The sequence below is a fragment of the Diplotaxodon limnothrissa genome, linkage group LG12 (genome assembly GCF_057381915.1).
Source record: "Diplotaxodon limnothrissa isolate DT_005_m linkage group LG12, D_limnothrissa_male_GT1.1, whole genome shotgun sequence".
Taxonomy (NCBI): Eukaryota; Metazoa; Chordata; class Actinopteri; order Cichliformes; family Cichlidae; genus Diplotaxodon; species Diplotaxodon limnothrissa.
The window spans coordinates 28,459,856-28,487,208 of record NC_140607.1 but is presented as its reverse complement, the minus strand read 5'-3'; the positions used below and the strand labels follow the sequence as shown (position 1 = coordinate 28,487,208).

Sequence of the window (27,353 nt, the reverse complement as noted above, 5' to 3'; positions counted from 1 at the left end):
CCTCTAACTGCACTTTTAAAGAAACCAGTCCTCGCTGACATCTGTCACAAGCTAAGGTATACGTGTCGCTTAATCAAGAATGTTTGACTAGACCTTTCATCCTTTTCCACGGCCTTTATCCCCACTTTCTACACAAAATATGTTTAATAGACTCTTCAGTACCACTTTGGTCTCAAAAATGATGGCTGGAAAGCAAATTTTCATTGAACTTGTACTTTTCCATCTCATCGCTATCTAGAAGACAGTACTACTGGCATGAGCATCCTGGTGACTGCCTTTTGTATATTTCTAAATGGCTACACTCGGAAATTTGTATTTTGCATATGTTAAGATTTTCAAAGACATTTTAATATCAAGTACCACATTATTTTTTTAAAGTTAAATCATTTCTGATCACTAGATCTTGACTGGAGTATGAACTAAAACAATTATTTTGATGCATTTCCCGTTTGCTCGTTACTGAATGATCTGGAATTCTAATACGTTTTAACAGCTCTGCAGGAGTATCATGGTACGGAAAGATGCAGACACTCATATTGTGATACTGGTCTCAGTTTACTGAAGCCAGATATAGTTTTCCAACCATTTGCTCTACGAAAAACTACATGCTTACATTTTTAATCTTTAAACTGTTATCAAATGTCAGCAGCTGTCCACGTTGCTTGCGAATCCCATTTTTGTTGCGGCTCATCGTCTGTGTTGGATTTTGTTGCATTTTTCAGTTTTTGACATTTTCAACCTAAAGCCCTCCCAAAATATCCTCTCCCACCCAGTCATATTCCTGCTTGCAGTGTAAGATGTTGGGATAGTTGTAATACCTAGATGACACATCCCATCACTCCTGCCAAGCTGGGCGGTTGGGAGCATCTGTGTGGAAGGAGCAAGAGAAGGGGAAAGGAGGAGGCAGTATAAGAGAGGACGTGAGGGGAGGGGGGGGGGGGGGGGGGGGGGGAGAAGAGGGGGAGGAAGCACAGAGAGACACAAAAGGGTCAAGGATAAGGAGGAGGAGGGAGGTGAGACATAAGTTAATTTGACAGATAGCATTTAATCACAAGCAAGAGTTATTACCGTGTGACTGATGTGCCGATTGTAATTCAGACTCTCAGCTGAAACATGGTTTCAGGAAGGCGGCAAGAGCTGTAGAGTATTGCAAGCCTTCTGGCTCTTCAACAAGTGCATGTCTTAAGCACCTTAAATTGGTCTTATGAGAAAAGTGAGGGCCCAGCTGAACTTTAAAGACACTTTAAGCACACTCATAATTGCATGTAAAAGCCATCTCAAACTAGTCAGACAAGTTTTAAAGAGTTAGGACCAGATTGTAATTTAAATTGTAGAACAAAAATCTCTATCGCCTCTGCTAAATGACTCAAAAAGATCTAAGTCGTACAGAGACAATAAGGCAAGTAATTCTGTTATTCTTATAGGTAATAACTGAAAGACAATATCACCAAATGTGGCAGCACTCCTCATTCTTCTTGGCATGTTGATTTTCATTTCAGAGTCATCAATTTTTAACCAGGGGCTTAGATTTCATTAATGGTGGGCATTTGTTATTGTGGAGGCCTTCTACTTAAACACTTGAATCGCACTTGAAATTATGGATGGATATCAATTTGTTTCTGATACTGAGGCCATTTTTAACTCCGCTTATAAGTCTAATTATCTATTAATTACCTTATTCCTGTGAAAACAAAGAAAGGTTTCCATTGTGAATAAAACAGTTTTATACGAGTGAGCACAGAATAGAAACACTACAGGAGAGAAATAAAAATAAATAAATCTTACATGTGAGTCAAGTGTTCCCATCAGGAGCTTGAAGTAATTGTTTTGCATCATACAACCATTTGTCACCATTATCAGTTCCTTTTATCACTGCCAATCTTTGAGGCATATGATGATGGATTCGATCATTTGCTTCTTAATTTTTACCTCTACTTTAGGCTGTGACTTAACATGACAGGAAGGCTCAACAATAAACTTCGCAAAAGCAATTCATTCAGCTCCTTTAACACTCTTTACCCTGCAGCTCTGCCTTTATTTTTTCTCTTGCTAATTATTACCAAGTTTAAATCTTCACTAGACACTTACACTCAATTATTTATCAACATTTTGTTAGGTAAACCTGTTCAACTGTTTGTTATCAAATATCTAATCCACCAATCACATTACAGCAACTCATTGCATTTAGGCATGTACACGTCGTCAAGACGACTTGCTGAAGTTTAGAATGAACATCACAATGGTGAGTTGCATAAGTGGTTTTGGACGTTGCACGCTTGTTCGTGCCAGACAGGCTGATCTTAATATTTCAGAAACTGACAATCTAACGGGATTTTCCCCACATAATCATACCTAAAGTTTACAGAGATTTTTTGAAAAATGGGCTAGAATACTCATTGGCTCAAAACAGAACATATGTCTAATGAAGAGTGTTTTTCCTGTATCAGCATCAGCCTTCCAAGGGGAGACTACTCAAGTAAGCATAATCAATAAGGCAGTGATTCTCATATCTGTGCATTTTCCTGCCATGTGATAAGCAAAGTGTTCCATTAAATCATTTTACTAAAAGCTACTAGTGATTTTGTTTGGCTCTGTTTAAAATCTGTGGGCAAGACAAATTTCCTCTATGCAAAATATTAGCTCAGTGTTATCACAGAAATCCCTGCCATAACTACAAAAATAAGAACATCATACTAAACCACTTTCCCTTAATATTGTCACATGATGAGTTATTAATCTAAGCAATGAATACTACATACAACACAAGAAACGATGGCACTTAATTAAGCTCAGTGCTGCCTAGCCTATGACTCTCTCAGTGCTGTGAATCATCTCTGAGATGTGGAATAGAATAGAAAGTATCCCAGTAGCCTGTCTGCCGGTGATGATCGGAAATCTGTGTCGTTCCCTCATCCCACCCCCACCACAAAAACATGGGGAACTGGAGCGAGAGAGGAGAGAACTGAAACTGAGTATATGCCATTACACAACAAAATCAAAATCTGCAGTTTTATAATCATGAAATGTCACATTATGTAAAAGCAAACATAACAGGACAAAAACAGGGAAAGTATTCATGTTTGTAAGAGAGATGATATTAGAGAGATGGGAAAGCAGCGAAGAAAGAGTGAGACAAGAGGGAACAAAGACAACTGTTGTGGTTATTTTAAATCATCCCAAAATACACAAGCTGCTGGACATTTGAAGGATCTATAACCATGGTAACTCGATCTGCAGATCCACTGCAGGCCTGTGCCATGTTGTTCGTTTCCACACCAGATGTTTGTGTTGGCGCTTTCATCTCCAATTTATGTGACAGCATGCACATGTGTATGAGGACCATCCCCTCCAGATGTTAATCTGGGGCTCAAAGTCTAGACGACATTATGCCTGCTGCAGGACTGCATAGTTCAGTTCAGTCTTTAGTTCAGCAGCAAGCACTAAACTAATGCTTAAAACTGCTGCTTTTACAATTACAGTTTAAAGTAGCAACCCCTTTTCCTAAAAATACCAACTGAATAAACTTCATAGAAAAGCATGACTTCAGATGTTTGAAACACAAAAAAACAAACAAAAAAAACAAACATAAGACTTTAATTGAACTATTACAGACTGGCAAAGGTTTTCAAATAATATTCATCCAATTTAAAAAAAAAAAAAAAAAAAAAAAAAAAAATGTATACAGATTTCCAACACGGTCCAGTCAATCTGAGTCAGTCTGTGCTGTTGAGTGCAGCTCATTTGCAACGAGCCGATTGCTTACCTGTGTTATTTGGCACTTAAATTGCAGTCCTGCAACAATTACTATTTAGGGATTTTTTTTTTTTTTTAAATCTGACTCTGAAAGTAGTTTATATGAACTTGCCTAATGTGAATTCTCCTGCAAGTGGTTGCAGACTTGTTCCTGTCTTTGAAACAACCATTTAGAAGGAAACAAGATTTCAAGTTCACCGCAATCCACTTTCCCCCAGCATAAAAAAAAAATAAAAAATTAAATACAATTAAAAAAAAAAAAAAATGTACCAATGTAAACTCTCTAGCTCATTAAAGGAGACACCTTTTATTTTTTTCCTGTGATCCTATTACGCAATATCGGCCAGTCTTTTACTTTTTATTGTCATTTCCTTCCGTGAGCACTGGTGGGTTGAAGGACAACAGTAGCACTGTACTTCTGTTATTTTTTTGTGTATTCTAATCCATGTCTGGGGAGGTGCTAATGAAAACAAGAGTTATATCTCCTCAAAGCTGATCGTATTTTCTCCTAATGAAACAATGAAGCTAAAGAAGCCTTCTCTGAAAAACTATTAAAAAAAGAAAAGAAAAACAAGCAATGATCGCATATTCCCATCTGCATTTTGTTGTCAGAGTCTTGTTACTTAACATCTTGTAACTACTTCAGTAGGTTTTGTTTTTAAAATGCATTACATACTGGAGGAAGCTATCAGAATCAGAGAAAACAAAACCACAGGAGGTGCACAGTAGAAAAAATTTCCACAACTGTAAGACAGCCAGCAGACATAATAAGGACTGTAACTGGAAACTACTATTCATTGCCCAATGGGATTGGGAAAAAACAAATGTGAATAAATGGAATTAATAGAATTAAAAGTCCTGTATTTGAGAATGTGGAAGTTAAATTTAAGAAACTCTTTTTTGCTTTAATCTATAAAAATATGATCTATTAAATGTAAATGCTGTTTGTCTGGTTTTGTAATCTTCCTGCAATGTGAAGCGCAAGAACGTCTTTTGTAGTTGTCATGTTATCATGAATCCAAAGTTTCACAATGCAAAATGTACAGTCATGTACAACGCTGCAAAGCTCCACCGTTTCTCAAGCTTAATAAAGAAAAAAAAAAAAATGTCATTATCATGTCAAACTTAAGCTGCTGTGAAAGTATCTGGTACCAGGAAAAATAAAGCTGCAAAAAATTTTAAAGTGAAGAAAATGAAGTTTAAGTTCAAAGTCTTTCTGACTTGGTAAATGGACTGGTTCTTGTATAGCCCTTTGCTACTCAAGCACCCAGAGCGCTTTAGTTTTTAGGTCTTTTACACACTTAAAAACTCACCTCTACTCATCAGAACTGGATACTTACAAGTTCCTTCCATTAAAAAAAATATATATATATATTTTCATGCTTTATTATTTAAAGTTAGTTATGTATATGAAGATAAAGAACAGGGGACTACTTTCATTTGCATATACAACTGTGCCTCACTTGTCCAGCGGATAAAATTTATAATGAACATGCATTTGTATCTTTTTATAACACAGTAAAGGAAGTGCGTGTCAACTTGAATAATGCCATCTTAAGTTTACCTGTCTTGTCCATGCTTTGCATATGTATGAGACGCATGGAGCAGAGTGTACAAGAGTGAGTACACGGGGACCGTGAGTCTTTAGATGTCATGTGTTGCTACAAATCTAGTTTCCTTATCAACAGGTCTGACAAGCAGAGCTTAACTGTATGATTGTAGAGGCTCCATTGTAGCTTTATTATTTTGTTAAACAACAACAGGTTTTATATTGAAGAGGCTATGATGTAGAACCATCTTAGCTACATTTGTGCTGTTTGCCTAAGTTGCCCTGCAATGTTGAAAAGATCATGGCAGATGGTAGTAGTAGGCAAAAGTGTGCAGGAGGAAATAACAATTAAAGTTGGGCAATATGTAAAAATATTCCAACCGACAATCGTCAGTCCAATAACCGACGATAGTCGATCTATTCGAAAATGTGCAGACTTTTTGATGGCCGGAGCAATATAATCATGCATGGACTGATTTGAGCATTTAGAACACAGAAGAAGTCCAAACAAGGATGAACTAATTGCCAAATTGCACACTGGAGGAGAAGGTGCAGACAGAAATGGACTGATACCTCAGCGAGGAGGTCGTAGATGGAGAAGATGATACACTGGCTTTGTGGAAAATGCATGAAGAACGTTTCCCACTGATGTCACACATGGCACGGAAATATCTGTGTATACCAGCCACAAGCACACCTTCAGAACGCGTCTTCAACACCGCTGGTAATATTGTTAACCACCTCCACACACTGCTAAAACCTGATAAACATGCGGATTTTCCTGTCAAAGAATTTATAAAACTTTGTTTGGAGGGAATATTTTACCTTCTTTTGTTTGTTTCAGTATTAATATAGCTACTTTCTGAATAATTCATTCATTCATTCGAGATGCACCAAATCACACAAAAGACTTAACTTTACGCCTGAGGTTTTTTTTTAATGTTCGCTGGAAGAGACATTTTTTTATTTTTAACTTTTTTGTTGACTGGTCGAGTGTGTAAGATAGATAAACAGAGGCTGAACAGAGGCTACTGCCATTCTTTCTTTACATTATGAGTTTGAGTGAATCATAATTTCTTATTTTAACCTGAAATTTTATAAAAAGATGGATTTAGCTTCCAAGCATTGGAGACCAATGCCTGAACACCCAAATAGGTCCCATTTAAAATTCCATGTATAGTACAAATTCTTTTGCTTGAAATGCCTAACCCTAATTGCTACAGTGCATTTCTAAAGCAAAAATGCTCCAGCAAAGGTTTGATTACTGGTTTTGTTCACCACATGTTCTAGAGCATTCACTACTTACAAAATATGCACGCATGTGGTCATGAGGCAATGAGGTGCCAGGCAAAACCTTACATGACAGGGTACACGTGAACAGTTCTGATTTCACTATGAGGGAGGGGGTGAGGACTGCAAAGAGACTGCAAGGACATGTTTACATTGCTCCACTGGCAGCAAGTTAACCAGAGTTTAGTAGACACAGAGATCCCTCAACAGTAGAGTAACAAGGACAACATGGCTGTAAATACTCCAAAACTGATCAACATAAACAGTGCGTTTAATAAGCAGGTTTGACTGATGATCAGAGTTTGATGAGTCACAAAATTGGAAAAAAAACCCTCAACTGACAACCACAAAAATTAACACATGATGAAAGGTAAGTGTTACAAAGGTAAGTGTTTCAAACAAAAGCATTTCAGGTTTCGTTTGAAACCTGGACCTGTTTGCTGGTTCAGGAAGCGCAGTGAGCTTACCTTTTTACTTTTATCTCTTGGTGCGACAGGGGAGCAGGGCATTTCATGCTACACCAGCATGGCTCTTCAGCTGTTAACACTCGCCTCATCAGACCTCAAGTTACCCAGAGGCTGCTGGGATACTTCCTGTCATATAGATGACTCGCTCTTTTTGTGTGTTGTATGTAGTTTTGTGGGTTTTTTCTGGTCTAAAATATGATTACCTCTTCTTTTTTCCTCTATTCAAGCAGATAGTAACCTCACGGAGAACACCACTATTTCAAGTTGCTGTAAACTTTCAGCTGATGAGGAAGTGAGAAAAAAAAAAAAGGAAAAAAAGTGTTTCTAATTTCCCTGTTCATGAGAATTGTAAGGGAAGTGGGTTAATTTGGATTCACCAGTTAAAAACAAACCAACAAGCAGGACAGACAATAACATTTAGATCATGAGATGTTCCCCATTTAATTGCATTTTCATCCTGTTCTCAAAGCATCACCTACACCCACACAGCATGCCACCAGCAGCATATGAACAGATTTGTTACTGTAACAGTACACTTTGCTTATAGGTCATTCCACCTCCTACAGCCTCAGGCATTTTTCCCACCAAGCCCTGCAGCGATTAAAAACTAAATGCATCCCTTGTTGCTTAAAAGGTGATGCAATCCTTTAAGTCTACTTGAGCCAGAGTCTTGCTGGACCTCACAGTAGGACAACCAGTTTCACCTGCTCATAACAGTAGGGACCAATTACCTTAGTTTGGCCAACTGTACAGTTTCATAATCAGCTTTGAAAAAATAAATAAAAATGCATGACCTGGGTTTTTACAGAAAGTTATACAATTTCAATAAAAGTGGGTCATCGCAAAGAAAATGTAACTGAAGTTCATTACAACACTTTACAACAACAACAAAAAAAAAAAGATGAAAAAAAACTGGCTGTGGCCTGACACATTTAAAAATGTGCAAATCTGGGTTATGAATTAGCAGGTGGGTGCAGTCTGCATAGGTTGGATAATGAGGTCAAACTCATTTTCATTGTCTGCAAAATGTATAAATATTGGAGAAAAAAAATTCAGCTGTATGTAAAGACACAGCACCAAACCCAAAGGGTGACGAACGCTTACAATCATTCTGTAATCAAATATAAACACAAATTGTCACAGGGCTGCTTTTGTACAACATGAACTTTTTCACAATTCGTATAATTCGTGGAGGATGTCAACTCAATTGACGGGCACAGAGTGCTTTTAATCTTTTGAGATATATTTTTTTTATGCTCCATGTGAGAGTAGTACTCTTCCTGCAAACGGGAACCCTCTGAGTGATGCAAGTGCACAGCCATCTGTACAGTCTACATCTAAGCACACTGTTGACACATCAGCAGCCAGCATATTTTTAAATTTCCGTGTGAACATCAGCTGTGAAAGCAACGGTTGGAGCTAAAAATAGAAGTAAATAAATAAATAAATAAATAAATAAATAAAAAAGGACCAACAGTAAAATCCAGGCTTTATTGAGCCCAAATTCAAAATATTCAACTCAGGAATATGCACCTACATGAATATGTTTAACGTGCGTAATCTAGTTTCTTCAGCAGGGATGCATCACGCTGGCAACAAAGAAAAATTAGCCATAAAAATAGCAACTTTTTGGCCAAGGTTTTTTTTGTTTTGGTTTGGGTTTTTTTAAACTTAAACTCAATTGAGCATTTTTTTCTGATAAAAGGATAAAATGTAAAATCTGTCTTGTGATTGAAAGCACCAAAAAAAAAAAAAAAAAAAAAAAAAAAAGTATACGCTCAGGGAAACAAATAAGGAAAAATATATCCACAAACAAGCATCAACTTATTAAAAGTTGTGCTGTTGAAATTTTGACTGAGAGCAATTAACTAACCCTCTGATTTTCTCTAGTCTTATTGCCATAAGCAAATGAAGCAACTGAAATACAATCATGAGAAAGGCAAAACTCAAACTGTGTGTTGAAATCTGCACCGATGCAACGCTGCTGTTCTGAGCATTTTGGCAGCTTCCACACATGAAGCGTTATCACTACATTACTTTTACTCTATTAGACATTTGTGTGAAATGTTGTCAAAATTAATGCTACTTGAGTTTGAGTTAAAATTTCTATTTGTTATAGCATTTACAAGAATGATGATCATCTAATCAACCTAATCTCAGGTCTTCAACAACCTATTTCATTAGAGTTTAAACATAATTTGTCTACAATTTCACCATTAAGACTAAAACCATCAGAGCTGTAACTTGTCACTAAACCTTTTAGTGGTCCCCCACACTCGTTTCAGAACTCGAGGGGGCCAATCTTTCCAAGCTGTTGCACCCAGTCTGTGGAATGCACTTCCTCAATTTCTACAGTGTCTGGACTCGGTGGAGACCTTCAAAAAGCTTTTAATTAGGCCAGGGTTTTTATTATGCATTTATGACTGTATTGTGTTTTATTACCTTTCTTGTGAAGCACTTTGTGACATATGTCTGTGAAAAGTGCTAAATACATAAGTAGTACAGTTTCATAATCATCAGTTCCTCCTAAAAATGACAGACTTACAAACGGTGATGCATTTTCTGTTGCACACCTAATCACTTCTTAGGAATTACTAATCACTTTGGTAAGTTTAACCTTTTAATATTAACAGAAATTTAAAAACACACCCAGCACACAGACACATTTTGCAGAGGAAGTTTTGCATGCCACGTGATGCGTGGTGGTGTAATACGGGAGGACACGTAACACATGCGCTCAGAGAGATAAAGAGATGCTTTTTTGAAAAGGAGCTATGAAGACCATAAGTCTCCTTGCAGACAGGGATGCTAGCAGAGTGTCCCTGTCGATAAAAGAGCCTTACAATGAACAATTAAGGTAACCAGAAAAATGCTTAACCAGCTTTCATCGAACAGACTCCTCTAAAAACCAAGTCAATAGGATTCATTAAATTATTTTAGCCAATTTAAGGCAGAACATTGGGTATTTAACAACATATGGGTTCTATGACATCAAATTAAATATAATATTGGGTCATGACGTGACCTGGTGGAAAGCTTGAACTCAGATGGACCACTCCCATTAAGCAAGCAGACAGTAAATAGAGGTCCTCTTTAGTATGGCGGTAGCAGTCCATTCATCATTTGTCATGCTGCTCATTAAATTTTTATGAAACTTACACAAGACGTGGGTTATTGCTCTGTTCCAATAGTTACAAAACTGGTCAGCCTGAGGAAATGTCACATGATTAACACAAGTGTGACAAAAACTGGATGAACTGTGGATAAATCCATTTTTTATCTTGAAATTTATTCAATTATATTTCTAATAGCATTTTGTTTTGGAGCTGAGGCTAAAAGTAGAATTAGCATTACTGTCTGCAGCATAAAAAAAAAAACAAAAAAAACTTATGCTCCATAAAATGTCAGAAAACAGTTTGTTATGAATATAAAAGTAATTTGCTTTGCTGGGCCTGCACAAAATCCATTATACTAAGAGAAAACAGCCATTTTGTAGATAAACTAGTTGAATGTTGCTTCAGCTGTACTAACAGATAATCATAAAGATTCTGTCCATAAAAATTGTGAACCGAAAGGCTGACAGAGCGACTGCAGAAGGCTACCACTTTGGTGTCCTCAGACTCATCTCTTATTGGTTCAGATGATATGGCTAAATTGGCTTTATCAGGTGGAGACCTCCAGCTCACACTAGAGTGACCTGCAGACGATTGTGAAGTAGCAGGAATAAGAATTCCTACCCACCTCTGAGTCTGATGCCATGCTTCAGGGAAATGGATGAAGTGCCAACCTTCACCTTGTGTCAAAGACCAGTTGTTTTCCAAATGGAAGACTTAGAGAATCTCACGGTCTTGTTCATGATAAATGCTGACAGATGGATTGAGGTTGCATCTGCAGTGATGCCACACCGGTGTGTTGTGATAAAGAGAGTTGCCCATAAAAGCGAAGCTGTCGAGTTACCAGTCATTCTATGTCCCTAAGTTCATCCATTTTTACGAGCTTTGGGTAAAGAATGAGATCACAGGTACAAGCAGCACCCTTTCTCCAAAGGGTGATTGGCCTCTCTCTCAAAGATAGGGTGAGGAGTTTAGTCATTCTGGCGAGGCTCAGTATTGCCGCTACTCCTCCTCCACTTATATGCTGAAACCTGGCCCCAGATATGCAATACAAAAAAAGGATGGATAATGGAGAACAATGAATTCTGAAAAATTTATTTAAAAAAAAAAAAAATCCCTCATCAAGGTAAGCACTCAAACTACATATCTCTACCAAGGCCAAACTTCCTCCATATCATGTAGGAACTGGGTGCCTCAATTCATAAGTATATGCGGATCCACAGATATTCTCCTGAGATTACCAGGAAAATGTCTCACAATATTTCTTATTCCAATTTTACGTACATTTGTGAAGATATGAAGCAAATTGCCCAGGTTCTCCACACTAAACAAGAAGTACTTACTAATTTTTTCCTGTTCTGATTTGATACCTTACTCTCAGGCAATGGCTGACAAGTACAAGCAAGTACTACCCATTGTCACTGACATTTGATCCAGCTTTTTGAGTCAGGAACAAAGACCGTGCAAAAGATGAATATAGGTATCACACAGTGGTGGCCATTAAAAAGAATGCAGGTTATAGGCACTTCTCAGACCTCAAATAGTGTTTTATACTGTCTAGGTAAGGACAGAGACAAATATCAATCCCTATACAGAATCCTACATGAAGGAAAAACTAAAAATCTTAGAACCAGATTGACTTCAAGGGTTAGTGATGTTTATTTTAAATCACTTCCCAGTCTGACCAAGCCCCAATTCTAGTAAAATCTTCACGCAAAGTGGTATATAACATTGAGTCATCCTGCTAAAAAACAGACAAAACCAACTAATTGCATAATCTCATTTGTGAAGGTAATTTAACACATATGGGTGTCCTCAGGTGCAAGTATTATAAAAAATTTCCAGTATTAGCATCATTTGAAGTACAATGTAGACACAATAAGGTTGGTTTTAAGGGATCAGTATGGATCTGAGAGGACCTCTACAAACATAATCTGAGGCTGTGGATCAGGTTTCAAGTTCTAAAATGTTTATGTAAACAATTTTACATAAATTCACTCAGATCAGTCATTTTAATATTTAGGATATATTTTAAAGGAATTGGTCTTCACTACACAAACACTAGCATCTAAGGAAAAACCACTTATACACAATCACCAATAAATCAATAAATGGCTTCAGTGGGCACTTCCATCCACACATCCCTCCTCCCCCTTAGAGAAAAATCTTTTTTCTTGGGGGGGGGGGGGGGGGGGGGGGGAATCCATAGAATCCTCATTTTAATTTTACAACTCATTACATCAAGCCAGATGTGACCCAGAAGAAAAGAAGGGTAAAACAGCGCAAATAATCATAATCAACAGCTGTAAGGGTAGGCAGACATACACAAACAAATTCCTCTGTGAGGGAAATGTATGGACGTTGCAATTTCAAAACAATCCTAAGACAAAACAACAGCTCAGAAACAATGCTCCACTAATGCTAAACATAATAAATTATTCACATAAGAGGTTAATACAGCAGGGTATGTTTTTCAGTATTTGTTACGCAAGAGTCATATGGGCTGCCATGCTGGTTTTACCCATTTAATCCACACCTTAATCAATTATATCAAACGAACAAACAGGAATTTAGACGGCTGCATGTGTAGCTGTCAACTTTATAAAACAGATTCCTTTTATTTCTTTTTCTAGCAGAAAATCAATGTTATAAAGCTATAAATAAAACAGAAGTCAACACCACACAAGCAGACACATTTACACAGTACAGTAGGAAGGCACAGCATGACCCAGCACTACAGTGTAATCTTAGTCACATGCTGCCTACACCAAAAAGGGCCAGAATCTGCGACCCAGTTTGCCTCTATGAGTCTTGTCCTGGCCCCGACATTCTGTTAGGTGAGCCACTGCTCTTTTCAGTGTGACCAAGATGAAATGGTTTAACGGATTAAAAGGAAACAATGTCCAGGATGACTGCAGTTTAGTGTACAACCTTAACAGAACTGGAAATAAACCACACTGAAGTCAGAGAAGTACCTTATTTTACAGTAGCATCGAATAAATACACAGAATGTTTTTAGCATGACTCACAGTTGATATATAAACTAATGGTAATACCACTGCTGTCCATGAACAGGTTGTTCATGGACAGCTAGTTATTATTTTTTTAAACATAACTGACAGATGAGAGAGGGGTGCCGCTTTGTGGGAACACTGGCAGGAAAATTTCATCACTTCATCCACTGCTCTAAAATAATCTTTTCCATCAATTTCCATCTTTCTTTGTTTTCCTTTTGCTGTTGACAGGACTGGTTCTTAGCCATTTTCCTCCTCCTCAGCACTATGTAGCATCTTTACTTTCCTTTGTTTCCTTGACGTGATCGTGACCCACCACAATTAAATCTCAACCACTGACCTTTGCTCTTGCCAAACAACCAGAATTACCACTTTCCTCAGTTTGGCCTATCAGTCAGGCATTCCATCTTTAAGGTTTTTTGAGGATAACGGATGACAGAGCTTCAAAGGGAACACCTGGTCCCAACAGCCTGTCACATTTCTTTCTATTTCAAGTGCTCCACTTTCATTTGGTCCCCAATATGAATAAGTGTGACTGGCTAAACAGCTTACAGAACAATCTGTGGTTACAAATGGCTTTTCATCTGTATCTTCCCCTTTCTTTCAGACAGTCACTGCTGCACTCACTGAGCTCCCCCCCTCTACATCACAGCACCTATGGATCAATAGCTGATACATCTGCCCCAAGGTTTATTAACTGCCATCTGTTACATCTGAAAGACTGAAAACATTATTAGGGCTGGGCCATATCATACTATACCAATGCATGAGTTAAAATTACCTACCACGCAAATAAACAAGACAAGCCCAAACACTTAGAGCAAGAGCTTTGTCAATAGTATTGAAGTAGTTTGCCTGTTTACAAGAGGTCAGACCGCCAACAAAGCACAATTCTTTGGCTGTTTCACCTCTTGAGGGGGAGAAAAATAAAACAAATCATATAGAAAACCAAAAACACCACAGACAACAAGTACAATCAAGTATGACAGCATGCAAGGAGATATTAGCAACTGGTGATGTGTGACCCAAAAGTAAACGAACCAATGGCACATCACTGGAGCACTCGCTAGGTGCACTCAATATGACAGGAACAAACATTGCATGGAAATTAAGGATGTAGTTAAATGGTGGAAAAGCAGGGCTTTAAACAGCGAGTTAAAACATCCCAGACTTAAGCTGCATCATCGTATATAATGCTGTGTCACTACAATTGCACTGTAATAATGCTGGTATTGGCACTCTGATAAAGCCAGACTTCAGTTTAGGTAGTCTGTCATCGATGACTGTAGATTACTGGGAAAGGATGGAAAACGCCCATCATTCTGTGTTGCAAACACCAATAAAACTTAGTATTTTTTTCTATATTGTCATAAATATCATTTTAGTAAATTTCCTTAAAACCCCCATTATCTATGAAGAAAATGGCTGATTTTAATCTACTATCCGGATAACATTCCTAAGAAAAATCCTTTAAATATTCTTTAGCTGTATTTGCACTTCTCAGTTTTTCATAATTTAAGTTCAACAACTACTTAATTATACTTGTATGGGTTTATATTTGGGATTACATACATGTCTATTAACCCAGGACATCACTCCTTGTGTATGCATCCTTTTCTTTTGCATGTAGTAGGTCAGAAAAATCTTGAGCTCAAAAGCAGGTCACCTCCATGTCGATGCATACTACCTGTGAATATTCATCACCAAGAAAAACAGCTACACAAAATTAAATAAAAGAAAATCTAAAAACTAAACTAAACACAGCTGAAGAAAAAAATGTCACAAATCTTGTCCACTCAAGTGCTGTGAAAACTACAGGTTAAATGACATAGGATAATACCTTGCATGTAAGGGTGGTGCAGGGATGTACTACAAGCACTAACAGACTGCAGTAAGAATTTTCAAAAACACAATTTTAGAGGGGGAAATGAGGCTAGAGGAATTGTTTATTTGTGGACGGGACACAAATGTGCTACTGGCCATTTGGTCTGGCAAAAGTATTTATTTAAAGCTTACAGAAAACCAGCTATGTTACACCACGGTATTTATTTGGTAAATGGAAAAAATGCACTAAATCCCCTGCTTAAACAGCAGTTGCGTTGTGTGTTTTGTGGAAGAAATTTATATCAAATCAGTCCACAACCCCATCAATGCTGGCATTATAACTAATGTCAGCAGTTTGAAAGAATAAAACGGCCAAATCTCAGTCATATTACAGATTAAAATATCTCATGGATTGCATTACTGTGACACTTCTCATGACAATTGTGACTGATCTGAGGACCCTGATGATGACAACCACAAGCTGAAAGCATTACTTTCACAACAAAGCCCCGTGTAAGCAGGTGCAGTTGTATCAAAGGTCCCTGCTCTGAGAATGGCAGTTTCATTTGAAATTTAAACTACTCAGAGAGGAAAATAAAGCAGTCGAGATGCTACCTGGAATCTGGGTGTTGATACAAAGTAAATTTTATAATGCAATTCTCATGCAATCGTAAATAGCCATGTCACCTCCAGGCACTGCCCATTTGGCTTTTGGGTTGGGTTTTTTGGGCCACTTATTGGTCATGTGATAGATGCACATGTACTGTGAGCATACACCCACCTGCCTAGCCACGTTTCTAGGACACTGCCATTATCAATTGCCAGTAAATCCTAAAAGCCAAATGTGCATTAGTGTAGCAGTTAGTGCTGCTTGATTCATTAAGGGTTTTTATTCATGCATACTTAGCCTATCTGTATTATGTTTTGTGTGTTGTAAGAGTCACAATAAAGCCCTCATTATCTAGAAACCTTGATACATCTGCCCTAAACCTCATACTGATAAGTAAAAAAAATATGAGCTAAAGAGGAGAAAGGTGACTAGTACTGGAACCCTAACAGAACCCTGGCTATCTGGGCCTTTATTTTCACGGTCACACTTTCAGCATCAGCATCGCCACGGTCGAGGCGGCCCACGAAGTCCTCTGAGGAGAGAGAGAGAGAGAGAGGGGAGCTCACACACCTCTAACCGCTAGCGGTTATCTTCTGCCAACTCCAGCCCCTAAACTGAGACGGCGTACAGAGTGGGAAACCAACGCAGGGGTGCCTAACACTCACAAGGCACTGGAATTAAAAATAACGTGGCACGTTTTGCACTCACCTACCTGATAAAAGAGTAGACAGAGTCCACTTCCCTTCTCGGCTAACGCTGGCTTGTCCCCGTGGCTTGTGTTGTTGAAGCTGTGCGAGGCGGGAGGCACGCGCAGACGACAGTTGAAGGCGGAAAGTGGCTCACACGCGCGCAGCGGACGGCGGCGAAGAGATTGGGAGACTGTCCTTAAACCCAGTTCTTCCTAGACGACCTGCTTCCCCTCGGTTTAGAAACAGCTGCGCGTGGACGGATTTCGCCTTTCATAAAGCCACGGGAATGACGCTCATCAGGACGCATGCCCACATCGCCCGTGACGTCGGGTGCCTATGTAAGCTTTCGCCCCACCTTAACCAATCAGAAGCGACTTAGAACGTGACGCAGCCCAGACTTCCCCCCCCCCCCTTCAAGGACAGGTTCTGTAATTATAACCCCGCTTGTATAACCTGGCTGTAAGTTTTCTGCAGCCTCCTAAACAATTAAAACGAGCTTTCGGGGCTCTGGGCTTGTATTGTGTATTTAGGGTTCTGTGGAGAACATCCTCACACAGAACATCACATCCTTGGGAACAGCTGTGTTAAGGACCAAAACGCTCTTCAGAGAGTGATCCGTACAGCAGAGCACTGCTACAGGATTGCTCTCCCTCCACTTCAGGACACCTACACCAGGAGATGCCGGACTAGAGCAGCGCAGATACTGAAGGACCCGTCCCATCCTGGCAACAAACTGTTCCAACTTCTGAAATCATCCGGGCTAGGACAGAGAGACTCAAGAGGAGCTTGTATCCCCAAGCCTTCCGGGCCCTAAACCATAACATCCCCCCCCCCCACAAACACACACATACACCCGCCCTCTCACACAGCATCCATAAGTGACTGAGACAGGACTCTCTTCTAGACACCCACCAGCACAATGTACATTTCAAATTCTTTTTTATTTTTAAATATGTTCATATTGTCTGAGTAGGAGTGGTGCAGTGAGCTCAAGGGGGCGGTACTGGGAGGCAGGTGAGCCACAGGTGGTGGCGATTATGTGATGACAGTGTCTTCTTTCTGTTTGTTTCTGTTTGAAACATTGTGTGTATCGCATACTTCACATTCAGATTGTCTGTTCTTATTTAATTCGCTTAATGTACAGAATTCACCTGCTTGCTGCATACAATGCTACTACTGCACATTCACCTAATGTATATAATATATAATGTTCTTCTTCTCTCCCCCTTTTTGCACAAGTCGAGGAGTGTGTCAGGTTACATTTCACTGCGTGTTGTACTTGTATAACTATGCATGTGACGAATAAAGAATCTTGAATCTTGAACTATCTTGGACTCATCATGAGATCCCTGCTTTTGCCACTGTGTTGTAAAACTTTATGTTTTACAACTGATAAATATGTCTAATTACTGACTTCAATCCCAGCTTTGGCCCTTAACCAATTCCTGAGAAAATCAATGCGTGCTTTTTAGCCTTTCATGTCACACATTACAGTGATGTTGTGCAACCTGTTCACCCAAAGCCTGAATGTTCAATCAATAAATATGCTGCTAAATTAAATATGTTCATGTCATTGTCTTCCCTTTTGTGTTAACTTGATCTACTCTGCACATTAATAAGCACCACTTAAAATAATAATTTTACTGTATTCAATTCTATTGTTTAAGTGGGTGGGCTTGACATCATCAGGTTAGTGGTCACTCTGAGGGATCGTATCAAAGTATCAGTGTGACCCCTGTCAGGCTGAGGAACGCATTATGCATGCAGTAATAGACAGTATGATCAAGAAAGACTGGAAGAATAGCCGTAATTGCATAAGCCGGGTCACACAACAGGGCAATGCTCCAAAGCCAGCATGTAACACTAAATACAGAGGAATAGAAATTGACTTTTTATAATGAAAGATTTTCTGAATCATCATTTGAATGCACTGGTTAACCACTGGTTAACCACAATAAAGAGAAGAAGTTGCACCTGTAGACAGCATCTTTAATTACCTGACATCACAAAGGTCCTACTGTACTGTACATGACACTGTGGCACTGTGGAGTCAGCATGCTCACAGATACTAAAGAAAAGGTCTTAGTTTGATGTGTCTTTCTTCACGGTTGTGCAAAGACTCATTTTTGTAATCTGATCAGCAAACATAATCTTCCAAAACAAAAATAAAAAAAGAAGAGAAACATTTAAATATCCCAAATTCCAACGACGCTTACTAACCATTTTTTTTAAAAGTGATTAACATTGAAATTTCTTAAACAAATATTGAGCACTGGTCCTATTCCATCACTTGGTGGAGCACAGATTAGACCAACACAATGCATTAGATATAATTATTAACTTTACATGTATATACATATACACTGGTTTTCTTCAGTGGTATATCAGGTGCAGGTATCTACAGTGCCTTTATTTCAGGCACATATAATACATAGTCATAAAACTGTAGTGCAAGCTAATTCCACATGACATATCTGATGACAAACATGCTTTAGTTCATGTCTTTTTTTTTCACTGTGATTTTTTTCTCCATCCAGTGCTATAAAAAAATCTGAGGAAACAGCAGGCTTTTCCATATGTGAGTGTATATACTGTATGTTATTGTTAAAGTTAGTATCCATGTAGTTTGTCAATTTCTGTGAGCCTCTTCGTTCCTTGTGGCTTTTGTCCGCTGATCAAAGCACAATCAGCATGTCTGTTGAGCCACCGAGGACAAAAAAGTCATCCAAGAATGTCTCCTTTGACATGAGGCAGTTTTTGTAATCCAGAAACAGTCACAAGATACCATTAAAAGAGTGTGGCGAGAAATAGAAAAACCTCTAGTCCCTGCATCTTCACTGGAGCTACATTATGTATCAGGGTGTCTTACGTTATTGTGGAGTCTGCGGCATTGGGTGGAGTGCATGACTTTGCTCTGTTTGTATGCGAGTTGTGCTAATGAAGGAAAACAGCTGAGGACGTCCAGATTCTTATATCACATTTTCAAACAGCTGCATGGAGTTCATGATGTTCTCGTCCTGCAAATAAAACGATAAAGAAAAAACATCTGTCAGCAAATTCAGAAGGAAACAAATGTTCACGCTGATTAGGTCAAAGTTTCAGATATAACAAATGGCCATGGTGGCACTGTTTATAGCCAAAAGAACTGAGTCATTATCAGCAACTGCGAATATAAATCTTCCACCATGTCATGTTTCTTTATAGGGGCACAGATTAGAGACTGAGCTTGTTTTTACAAATATCTAATAGACAACTAATTTCAGTTTTTTGATGTGCTTGATAGAGAAGAAGACTGAATGCAGTCAACTGAGGCAATGCTGTATAGAAGAGTGATGTGAGACACTGAGAAAGTCATGCAGAAAATACAGAAAATGAAATCTAGGGTGTACTTAGAGCCCTAGAAAAACATTCTTTTTCACCAAACTTTATATTCAATGACACTTGAACTGGTGTTTGAGACCACTAACTAAGGAAAAAGATTTACTGAGGTCATCGATCAAGTCATCCCCTGGTGGTAATCCATCTATTACACACAGCCTGTTGGGGAAAAGCAGCAGCATTCAGTCTATTGTTTGTGTTAATTCAAAGTTCTCAGATTGTAATTCTTTTGCGCCTTAGTGTTATCGGTATTTTAAAAAAAAATTGTGTGTAAATAAAGCATGCTACAGTACGTCTACAGTTTGAGTAAAATAACTGGAACACTCTCTGCTCGTTACGTAAATGCACTGGCTTGAATTTTCCATTTTTATCTCTGTTGATTGAAGCATGTTAAAACAGCTGCAGAGCTGCATCAGAGGCACTGACCAATATTTGAGTTTGGGGTAAACAGCACACACAGATGGTCTCAAAATAAATAATGACTAATAATCTAAAAACCCAGTGTTTTACACCAACCAAAACACAAGATAAGTTAGTGTACATACTTTGACCTCAACTACTTGTGAAGTCGGTAAGAAAACTGACATCCACGAAACTGCGCATACAATCTAAAGAAAATTTTGTGGTAAAACAGTTAAGAAACGGGGTCAAAAGTCAATTAATTGCCTCATTACAAGTTTTTACTTGCTGGTAGTGAGTGCCAACACTCAAAACTACCCTTTATCAGGAGATAATGACTTTTACTGTTGCCCAGTTAACAATTTACAGCTTTTGGAGGTGTGTTTTAAAATTTCTTTCTTTTCCAGTACAGAGATGTCTTCCTGGTAAGGCCTACTGACTTTACTGTAAAAAATCTAAGAAAAAAAAAACTGTGTTTATGTCAAGGTTGTCTAGCAGACATAAAAAATCTGAAAAAGTAGCCTGCCCAAATAACTAGATGATGAGTAAACACTGTTTTAGTGTTTGTTAACATTGTGTAGATACTGACTGTGACAAATTAAACACCAGGAGCTTAATATAGCAAAATACAGAGGAAGTGCTTTCCTTCAGAGAATGTTCATGATTAAGGATATTAGTTTATAAACATTTTTCAACCAAAATAGTGTATTGATATGAGGAACATCTGGTTCTGGTTATTAACTGCAGAGATATCTTTGAGGATGTGAAGCTGAGTTTTTATCACTGACGTTTTTAAGTTCATGAATTGGGTATTAAAAAAGGAAATTAGGTGTAATCAGGTCTCTTTTCCTTACAGTACTGACTGTGAGAAAGAAGTGGAGACACATATAGAAGAACACAGGATTAAAGGTGATTCAAAAATAAACACGCTATAATTAGTAAAGGCAAAGTCCGCATATAAATACAGAATATGATCATTACAGACTAGAAAGTGTAATATTCCTCCAAAAATAACATGTCAGGGTTTACAATATGTGTGAAGGGAGATAACACTAGTCAGTGTGAGTGCCGTCATGCTGTAGCTGACATTGAACCAAGAACCTTGATCTACTGCAATACTGTAATTGTGATTTACACTGACTGGTGTGTGGGACAAAAAAGTGTGCATCACCTTCTGACAGGTCTCAATGAACTCTTCAATAGTCACTACACCATCTCTGTTCCTGTCCATTTTCTGAAAAAACAGAAAAAATAAGAAGAGAAAGCAGACATTAGTGAGACAATATTTACGATATTTAACTCTTAAGAGACCAAAATGAATGAGTAGGGTCATTTCCAACCAAATTATATTTTACAAAGGAAAACTTTTCATAAATGGCTCTGTTTGCGTTTATACCTAGACGTTTGTCTTTATCTATGACAGATATTCTAAGATGCTCTAATGTAGTTATGTATGGCTTACAATAGCTTTTATGGAAAAGGGAGTCAATCTGAGCCATCACCAGTCTTTTCATCATAACTTTGGGCATTAGTCATCTGCCTCAAGGCTAAATCTTACTACCCCTAAGTCTGTTATCCATGACTCAATGAAAAACTATAATCTAGAAATTATATTTAATTGTGTGGAATCAGAACCTGAAAGAACTTGTCGACATGTTCAGAGGGTGCTTCATCCCGCACGCAAGGGTAGGTATACCTCCCCATCATGTCATAGATCGACTTCATAATTGCCAGCATTTCCTGAAGAGAAGCAGAGAAGGAAAGGGAGTGAATATAATTCACTTTTTACCTAAAACAGCCAACTGTTTCAGTGTTTTGTTTACCTACTATGAATTTTAAAATGTACAAACTCTATATTATATGATTAAAACGGAAATTTAATTTAGTTGTCCCATCTTGGCTGTTTTTAATAAAAACAAAAAAAAGCCAGTCTCTGAGAAAGATGAGATTGTATCAGGGCAGATAGATAGAGACAGACAGCCCTTGAGGCTAAATGTCTACATATGTTTATTTAGCTTGAAACTGCCAAAGGCACAATCATCATTCAGGTCACCTATACCATGGAAAACGAGTATAAGAGCTCTCCTTTAAATGTCTGCGACTGGTGTAGTTTCTCAAAGTGAAGCCAATCAACATGCTATTCTCTACAAATACAAACAGGCATATCTGCCCCAAGAAATGGGCTTAATATGCTTATTAACACCTTAATAAGCAGTTAATAAGCATTATTAAAATGGTTATTAACTGCTTAAATAGGACATAATAGTTATTACTAACAAAAATATATAATTCTGCCTGGTTTAAGGCCCCTGATCAGTATCTAGACCCAGAATCTAGATTGAGAAGGTGAGCTAGTGAGTGTGGTTTTTAAAAAAAACAAAAAACATTTATCTTCTTGTAAAGCACTTAAGTGTACACATATGAAATCAGTTATTAGTTGCTTCTACTTCATGTCAGTTTAAACAGTTTTGGATGTAACAAAGGTGACAGAATATGAAATTTGTCTTTGTCTTGTTGTCAAAAAAATGACATATCTTACACGCACGCACGCACGCACGCACGCACACACACACACACACACACCTCTTTGGTGATGTAACCATCCTTATTAATGTCGTAAAGGTTGAAAGCCCAGTTGAGCTTCTCGGTGACCGAACCTCTGAGCAACACTGATAGGCCGATGACGAAGTCCTCAAAACGGATTGAACCGTTTCTGTCCATGTCAAACGCGTTGAACAGGAAGTGAGCGTAGGTGGTTGCATCTGTAGATGAAAGAAGATGCGGATTTAATGTAGTGCTTTTAACAAAGCACCCAAAAAAGCAAAGGAGAGGGAGACCCAGTTTTCAAACATTGTTAACAAGTTTTCATGATTGAAGTTGGGACTTTGGAAAGGCTGTTCCAGAGGTTAGCCTGCGGTTTCAATTCTAGAACTAGTTTTTGTGTGTGTTTTGATGCGTCCTGTTGCAACACTGTTGCAGTGCATTGTTCTTGGGTTGTAAAGCTTCGCTTCGCCTTCAATTCAGTTCAGTTTTATTTATATAACACCAAATCACAACAATAATCACCTCAAGGCACTTAGTATTGTAAGATGAAGAACCTACAATACAGAGAAACCAACAACAACCAGACGACCCCCCCATGACCAAATATTTTGGCGACAGTGGGAAGGAAAACCTCCTTTTTAACAGAAAGAACCCTCCAACAGGGGTAAGGGGAGGGAGACATGACACTCTTCCAAAAATGCCTCATGTCATTGTACCCAAATAGATCAATTTTTGTGTCACTTTTCTCCAGAAGGCTTTGACTTGTCCGTGTAGTCAACACCCTTTTAGTCCATGGCGATGTAAAACATATTCAGCCAATAAAGCTGGTGTTTCACTGGTTTCCAGTTCATAGCAGGCTTGAGCACTGATGGCTCCTGGGTTGCTCCTGAGCATCCAAAGCAGCTTCCTCTCATCTGAAGGTGGCAGTCTGGGTATTCTTTCAGACTTTGTCATACTGGACTTTTCAGTTTCAGATTAATTCTGACACACTGTGTATTTTTTAATGCTATTAAATTATTTTAATAGGGCAGCATTAAAGCATGATAAACTGAATTTTAACTGAATATTGCAGCATGTGGCTCTTGTAGCCACATACTTTTACTTCTCATACTAAATGCTTTTAACTCATTCCCCCTTTGACACCTACTGGGGTAACCCTTGTTTCTCTTTCCTGAATGGAGGCATATTTCAAGCCTGCTTCAGGAACAAAATAATTGGGTGTGCATCTTGTTTAAATCTTGTTTAACCTCCTAGGACCTGGCGTCCACACATGTGGACATCACATTTTGGGTCGTCTAGACCAGCGGTCTCCAACCTTTTTTGCGCCATGGACCGGTTTATGCCCGACAATATTTTCACAGACCGGCCTTTAAGGTGTCGCAGATAAATACAACAAAATAAAACTAGTACCGGTACCAAAAAAAGAAGATTTATTCATAACACACGTGAAAAGACCGAGGAAAACTGAGTTAACGATAAAAACCATAACAAAATAACGCTGAAAACCGATAAAAACCCTGAAACACATACATTTCAGACCTGAGCCTCAACTCTCGTGGCCCGGTACCAAACGACTCACGGACCGGTACCGGTCTGAAGCCTGGGGGTTGGGGACCGCTGGTCTAGACCAAAATACTAAATTTTTCTCTACAAGGGCCTGATATCCACTTAGGAGGACATTATACTGCCACTGCTCTATCAAAATTTAAAACGAATGTCCTCATATGTGGGTCTCATTTTTCTCAAAAAAAAAAAAAAGAAATCAGATAATTTTGTTTTTACATTCATCAGGTCCCAATCAGCCCAAATAGCAAAGAGAAATTAAAAATGCATGCCATGAAAGAGTTTGGGTCTTAGGAGGTCAAAGTTATGAAATATAAATCAGGTGTGGAAAAATATGACCCTCAGTCCCTCACTAAAAAGGACAGAAAAAGAGGAGATTGTTTTAATGTCTAACCTCCTTGGGGAAAGAACTGAGAATAGATGGACTTGAATGTCTCCTCATCAACCAGTCCGCTGGGACACTCCTGCTCAAGAGAGGAGGAAAAAGGAGATATACATGTTAGAATAATAATTCAGCTCTATATAAAGCATAGTAATAATAGCAAAGCAATTAGGCTGGTCTCAGCAGAAGGAGCAGCTAGACGCACGTTCTTGAAGCCTCGATACAGAGACTGAAGCTCCTTCCTGGTGAACTTGGTCTGAGCCTGCAGCTGGTCCAGCCCCTCTGGCTGGTGACGCACAGTTGACAGCTCCAAATCACTGTCGCTGCTGTCTGTGGGAGGAAGAGAGACAGAGAGAAAGGGATGGATAGACAGACAGAAAGGAGGAAAAGTAAAGAAGGGGAGAAGGAGAGAGAAGTGATGAAGGGAGGGAAGGATGGAAAGAAAAAAGAGGGAGGATGGGGCAGACATTGAGTGAGAGGATGCAGGTCAACATTCGGAGATGGGGTGTGGGTGGGTTCACACATTCAACAGGAGGAGGCATAAGAGGAAAATGTTCGAAGTTCAAAAGAGAGAATTATCAAAAAACTGTGGAGGAGGAAAAGGCAGGCGAACAAGGGAGTAAAATAAGAGGAGGAGGTACTTTCTTTATGGTGGACATGTCACCAAACTTGGAGGGTCATTTTATGAGAATTCAATCAATGCATCCCACATGGCCCCATCAGAATCAGCTGATATTGTTGGTCAATAATGTATGAGTAGTTTCTGAGCTACAGGCCCTTGAAATATATAAAAGGAAGGTTGAAATTTATCACTTTTTTTTATTGCCTTGTTTAAACATAGTTAAAAACTACAACCAAATCAGTTTTAATCAGGTTCAAGCATTTAAAAATGAAAGGCCATTAAAAAGCACTGAATTCCAGCCAATCTCTATGTACTTCAAGGGCCTGTAACTTGGAAAGTATATTTATAGTATAAAAGTAAAAGTTTGCATGCCTTCATTAAACATAAAAAAGTTATTATAGAACAAAAATCAGCCTATCCTGAAGGTAGACGTGTGGGAAATGTTTCAAATCTGGCTGACTTTATATGGAGCGACTTTCAAAACAAAAGCCACCACAGAAAACCTAAGTTTGATCATTTAGATCAAAGACACTTTCTCACTCAAATGAAGTGTCGTGACATTGGTTACCATTGCACACTAAGAGAAAGCACTGCACAGCCGGGCAAAAAGAAAACACTTTTAAAAAAGGAGGGACGTTTTCTCCGTTTGGTTGGACTCGTGCTGTTACATACTCACCATCTTTAGACAGAAAGAACAGAGGTGGAGGAGGTGGACGGGTGTCGACACCGAGATGGAGTGAAAGAGCGTAAATGGAGAACAGTGGGAGAGTGACAGTAAGAGGAAGAAAAAAACAAAAAACAAAAAGAAAACATGTCAAGTCAGATCGGACGCTGTGTGGTTTACACGCTGGGTCCAAAGGAGAGGATTCATGTCATATTCGGATAAAACACCCAGCAGAGCGGGGAAATATGATACGCTGTGAAACATAAACCCAAACCACAGAGAAGGGGATTCAAACTGGAATGTGATCCGCTCTTCAACATTTCTTTACAGTTCATTTATTCTTGCACAATGTGAGAAGAAGATGGCTTCTGACCTTGTCTGTATGGGTGCAGCTGTCAAAGACGGTCATGCTCTTGTAACCCAGTTATATCAGAAAAGGCACCCGGTAGGATGAAATACTTTCTCAAAAGTCCACACATTTTCCTTTTTCCCCTCTAAATTTTCAGACTGTTCAATGCATTTTTGCAACATTTCTGCAAAAAAGTTTAATTTGCCTGCTAAAGATTCTAATCTAAAATGAATCTAACCTGCACATTTTTAATAATTTCAAATTCTATTAAAGAAAATAACGCTCATATGATCCCATCAGAGCATGATTATTCTGTATCTCCTGCATGATACAAAATAATACAGAATAACCAAGAAAAACTATTGGTGACGAGAGTTCTGCAGGTCAGCATTTAGTTTGTGGAAATAAAAACCTGATTCATTATGAGCCATAAACATTCAGAGTTACGCCTTACTACAATCTAAAACATGGGATGATGGTAAGTATTCCTACAGAAAGCACAGGTCTGTATATCAACCTTTTCGTTGTAACGAAAAGGCTTTTTTTTACTCTACCCACAATCCTAAATTGAAACAGTGGCGTCTGATTGGCGGAGGCATCTGTTACCATGGAAATGTTGAACCCAGGGCTCAAAACTTCAGAAAATTCAGACACACAGAACACAATCTACAAAATACACTGAAAACTATTATAATACATTAAGAATGAAAATGGCAGACTTCACTTTGCTGGGATTTGCAATGCATTATGTAATAATGTAAAGTGTTAGGCATAATTTTAGAAAACTATCTTAATCGTTGATTTCTCTTTGGATAAAAGTAAATCAGTTTTTCTTCTTTGTTTTACTCCTCATTTATTTCTTTTAGAGAGGTTTTATGCAGTCAAATAGCCTGTGCCCAAAATGCTTTACTTCTACCTCTAATTTAATTACATGTGAATGTTCCATGTATAGTTTGTAACATAAATAAAAGATAAAATGTCAAATTTAATGGAATCTGGTGAAATAAAATTGACTTGATTGGCAAAGATTCAATTTATAAGCACATTTTCCTTAATGATTTATTATCTGAATAAATAAACCTTTTAATTATATATATCACCTGTATTTAACTCAAAATTATTGCTTCATTGAGGGTGAAGAAT

At 38.4% G+C, this 27,353-nt stretch overlaps 2 protein-coding genes across 6 annotated transcripts in view; both read right to left on the bottom strand.

Moving 5' to 3' along the window:
- Positions 1 to 16,453, bottom strand: part of slc23a2 (solute carrier family 23 member 2) — a 38,829-nt gene extending 22,376 nt beyond the window's left edge. For 2 of the 3 annotated variants that reach the window (XM_085367428.1, XM_085367429.1), the window contains exon 1: positions 16,333 to 16,453. Coding sequence is in view for 1 of the 3 variants with exons in the window: in XM_085367427.1 (XP_085223553.1) it covers positions 819 to 867 (49 nt within the window). In the remaining 2 variants the exon portion in view is untranslated. Of the gene's footprint in view, positions 1 to 818; positions 868 to 16,332 lie in introns of all 3 variants that reach the window. The other variant, XM_085367427.1, reaches the window with a different exon arrangement.
- Positions 16,454 to 18,847: 2,394 nt separating this feature from the next.
- Positions 18,848 to 27,353, bottom strand: part of LOC146621492 (calsenilin-like) — a 70,632-nt gene continuing 62,126 nt past the window's right edge. For all 3 annotated transcript variants that reach the window (XM_085368501.1, XM_085368499.1, XM_085368502.1), the window contains 6 exons: positions 24,781 to 24,905; positions 24,588 to 24,657; positions 22,670 to 22,848; positions 21,722 to 21,826; positions 21,258 to 21,320; positions 18,848 to 19,326 (listed from right to left, as the gene is read on the bottom strand). In XM_085368501.1, the coding sequence (XP_085224627.1) occupies positions 19,279 to 19,326; positions 21,258 to 21,320; positions 21,722 to 21,826; positions 22,670 to 22,848; positions 24,588 to 24,657; positions 24,781 to 24,905 (590 nt within the window). In that variant the 3' untranslated portion in view covers positions 18,848 to 19,278. The remainder of the gene's footprint in view (positions 19,327 to 21,257; positions 21,321 to 21,721; positions 21,827 to 22,669; positions 22,849 to 24,587; positions 24,658 to 24,780; positions 24,906 to 27,353) is intronic.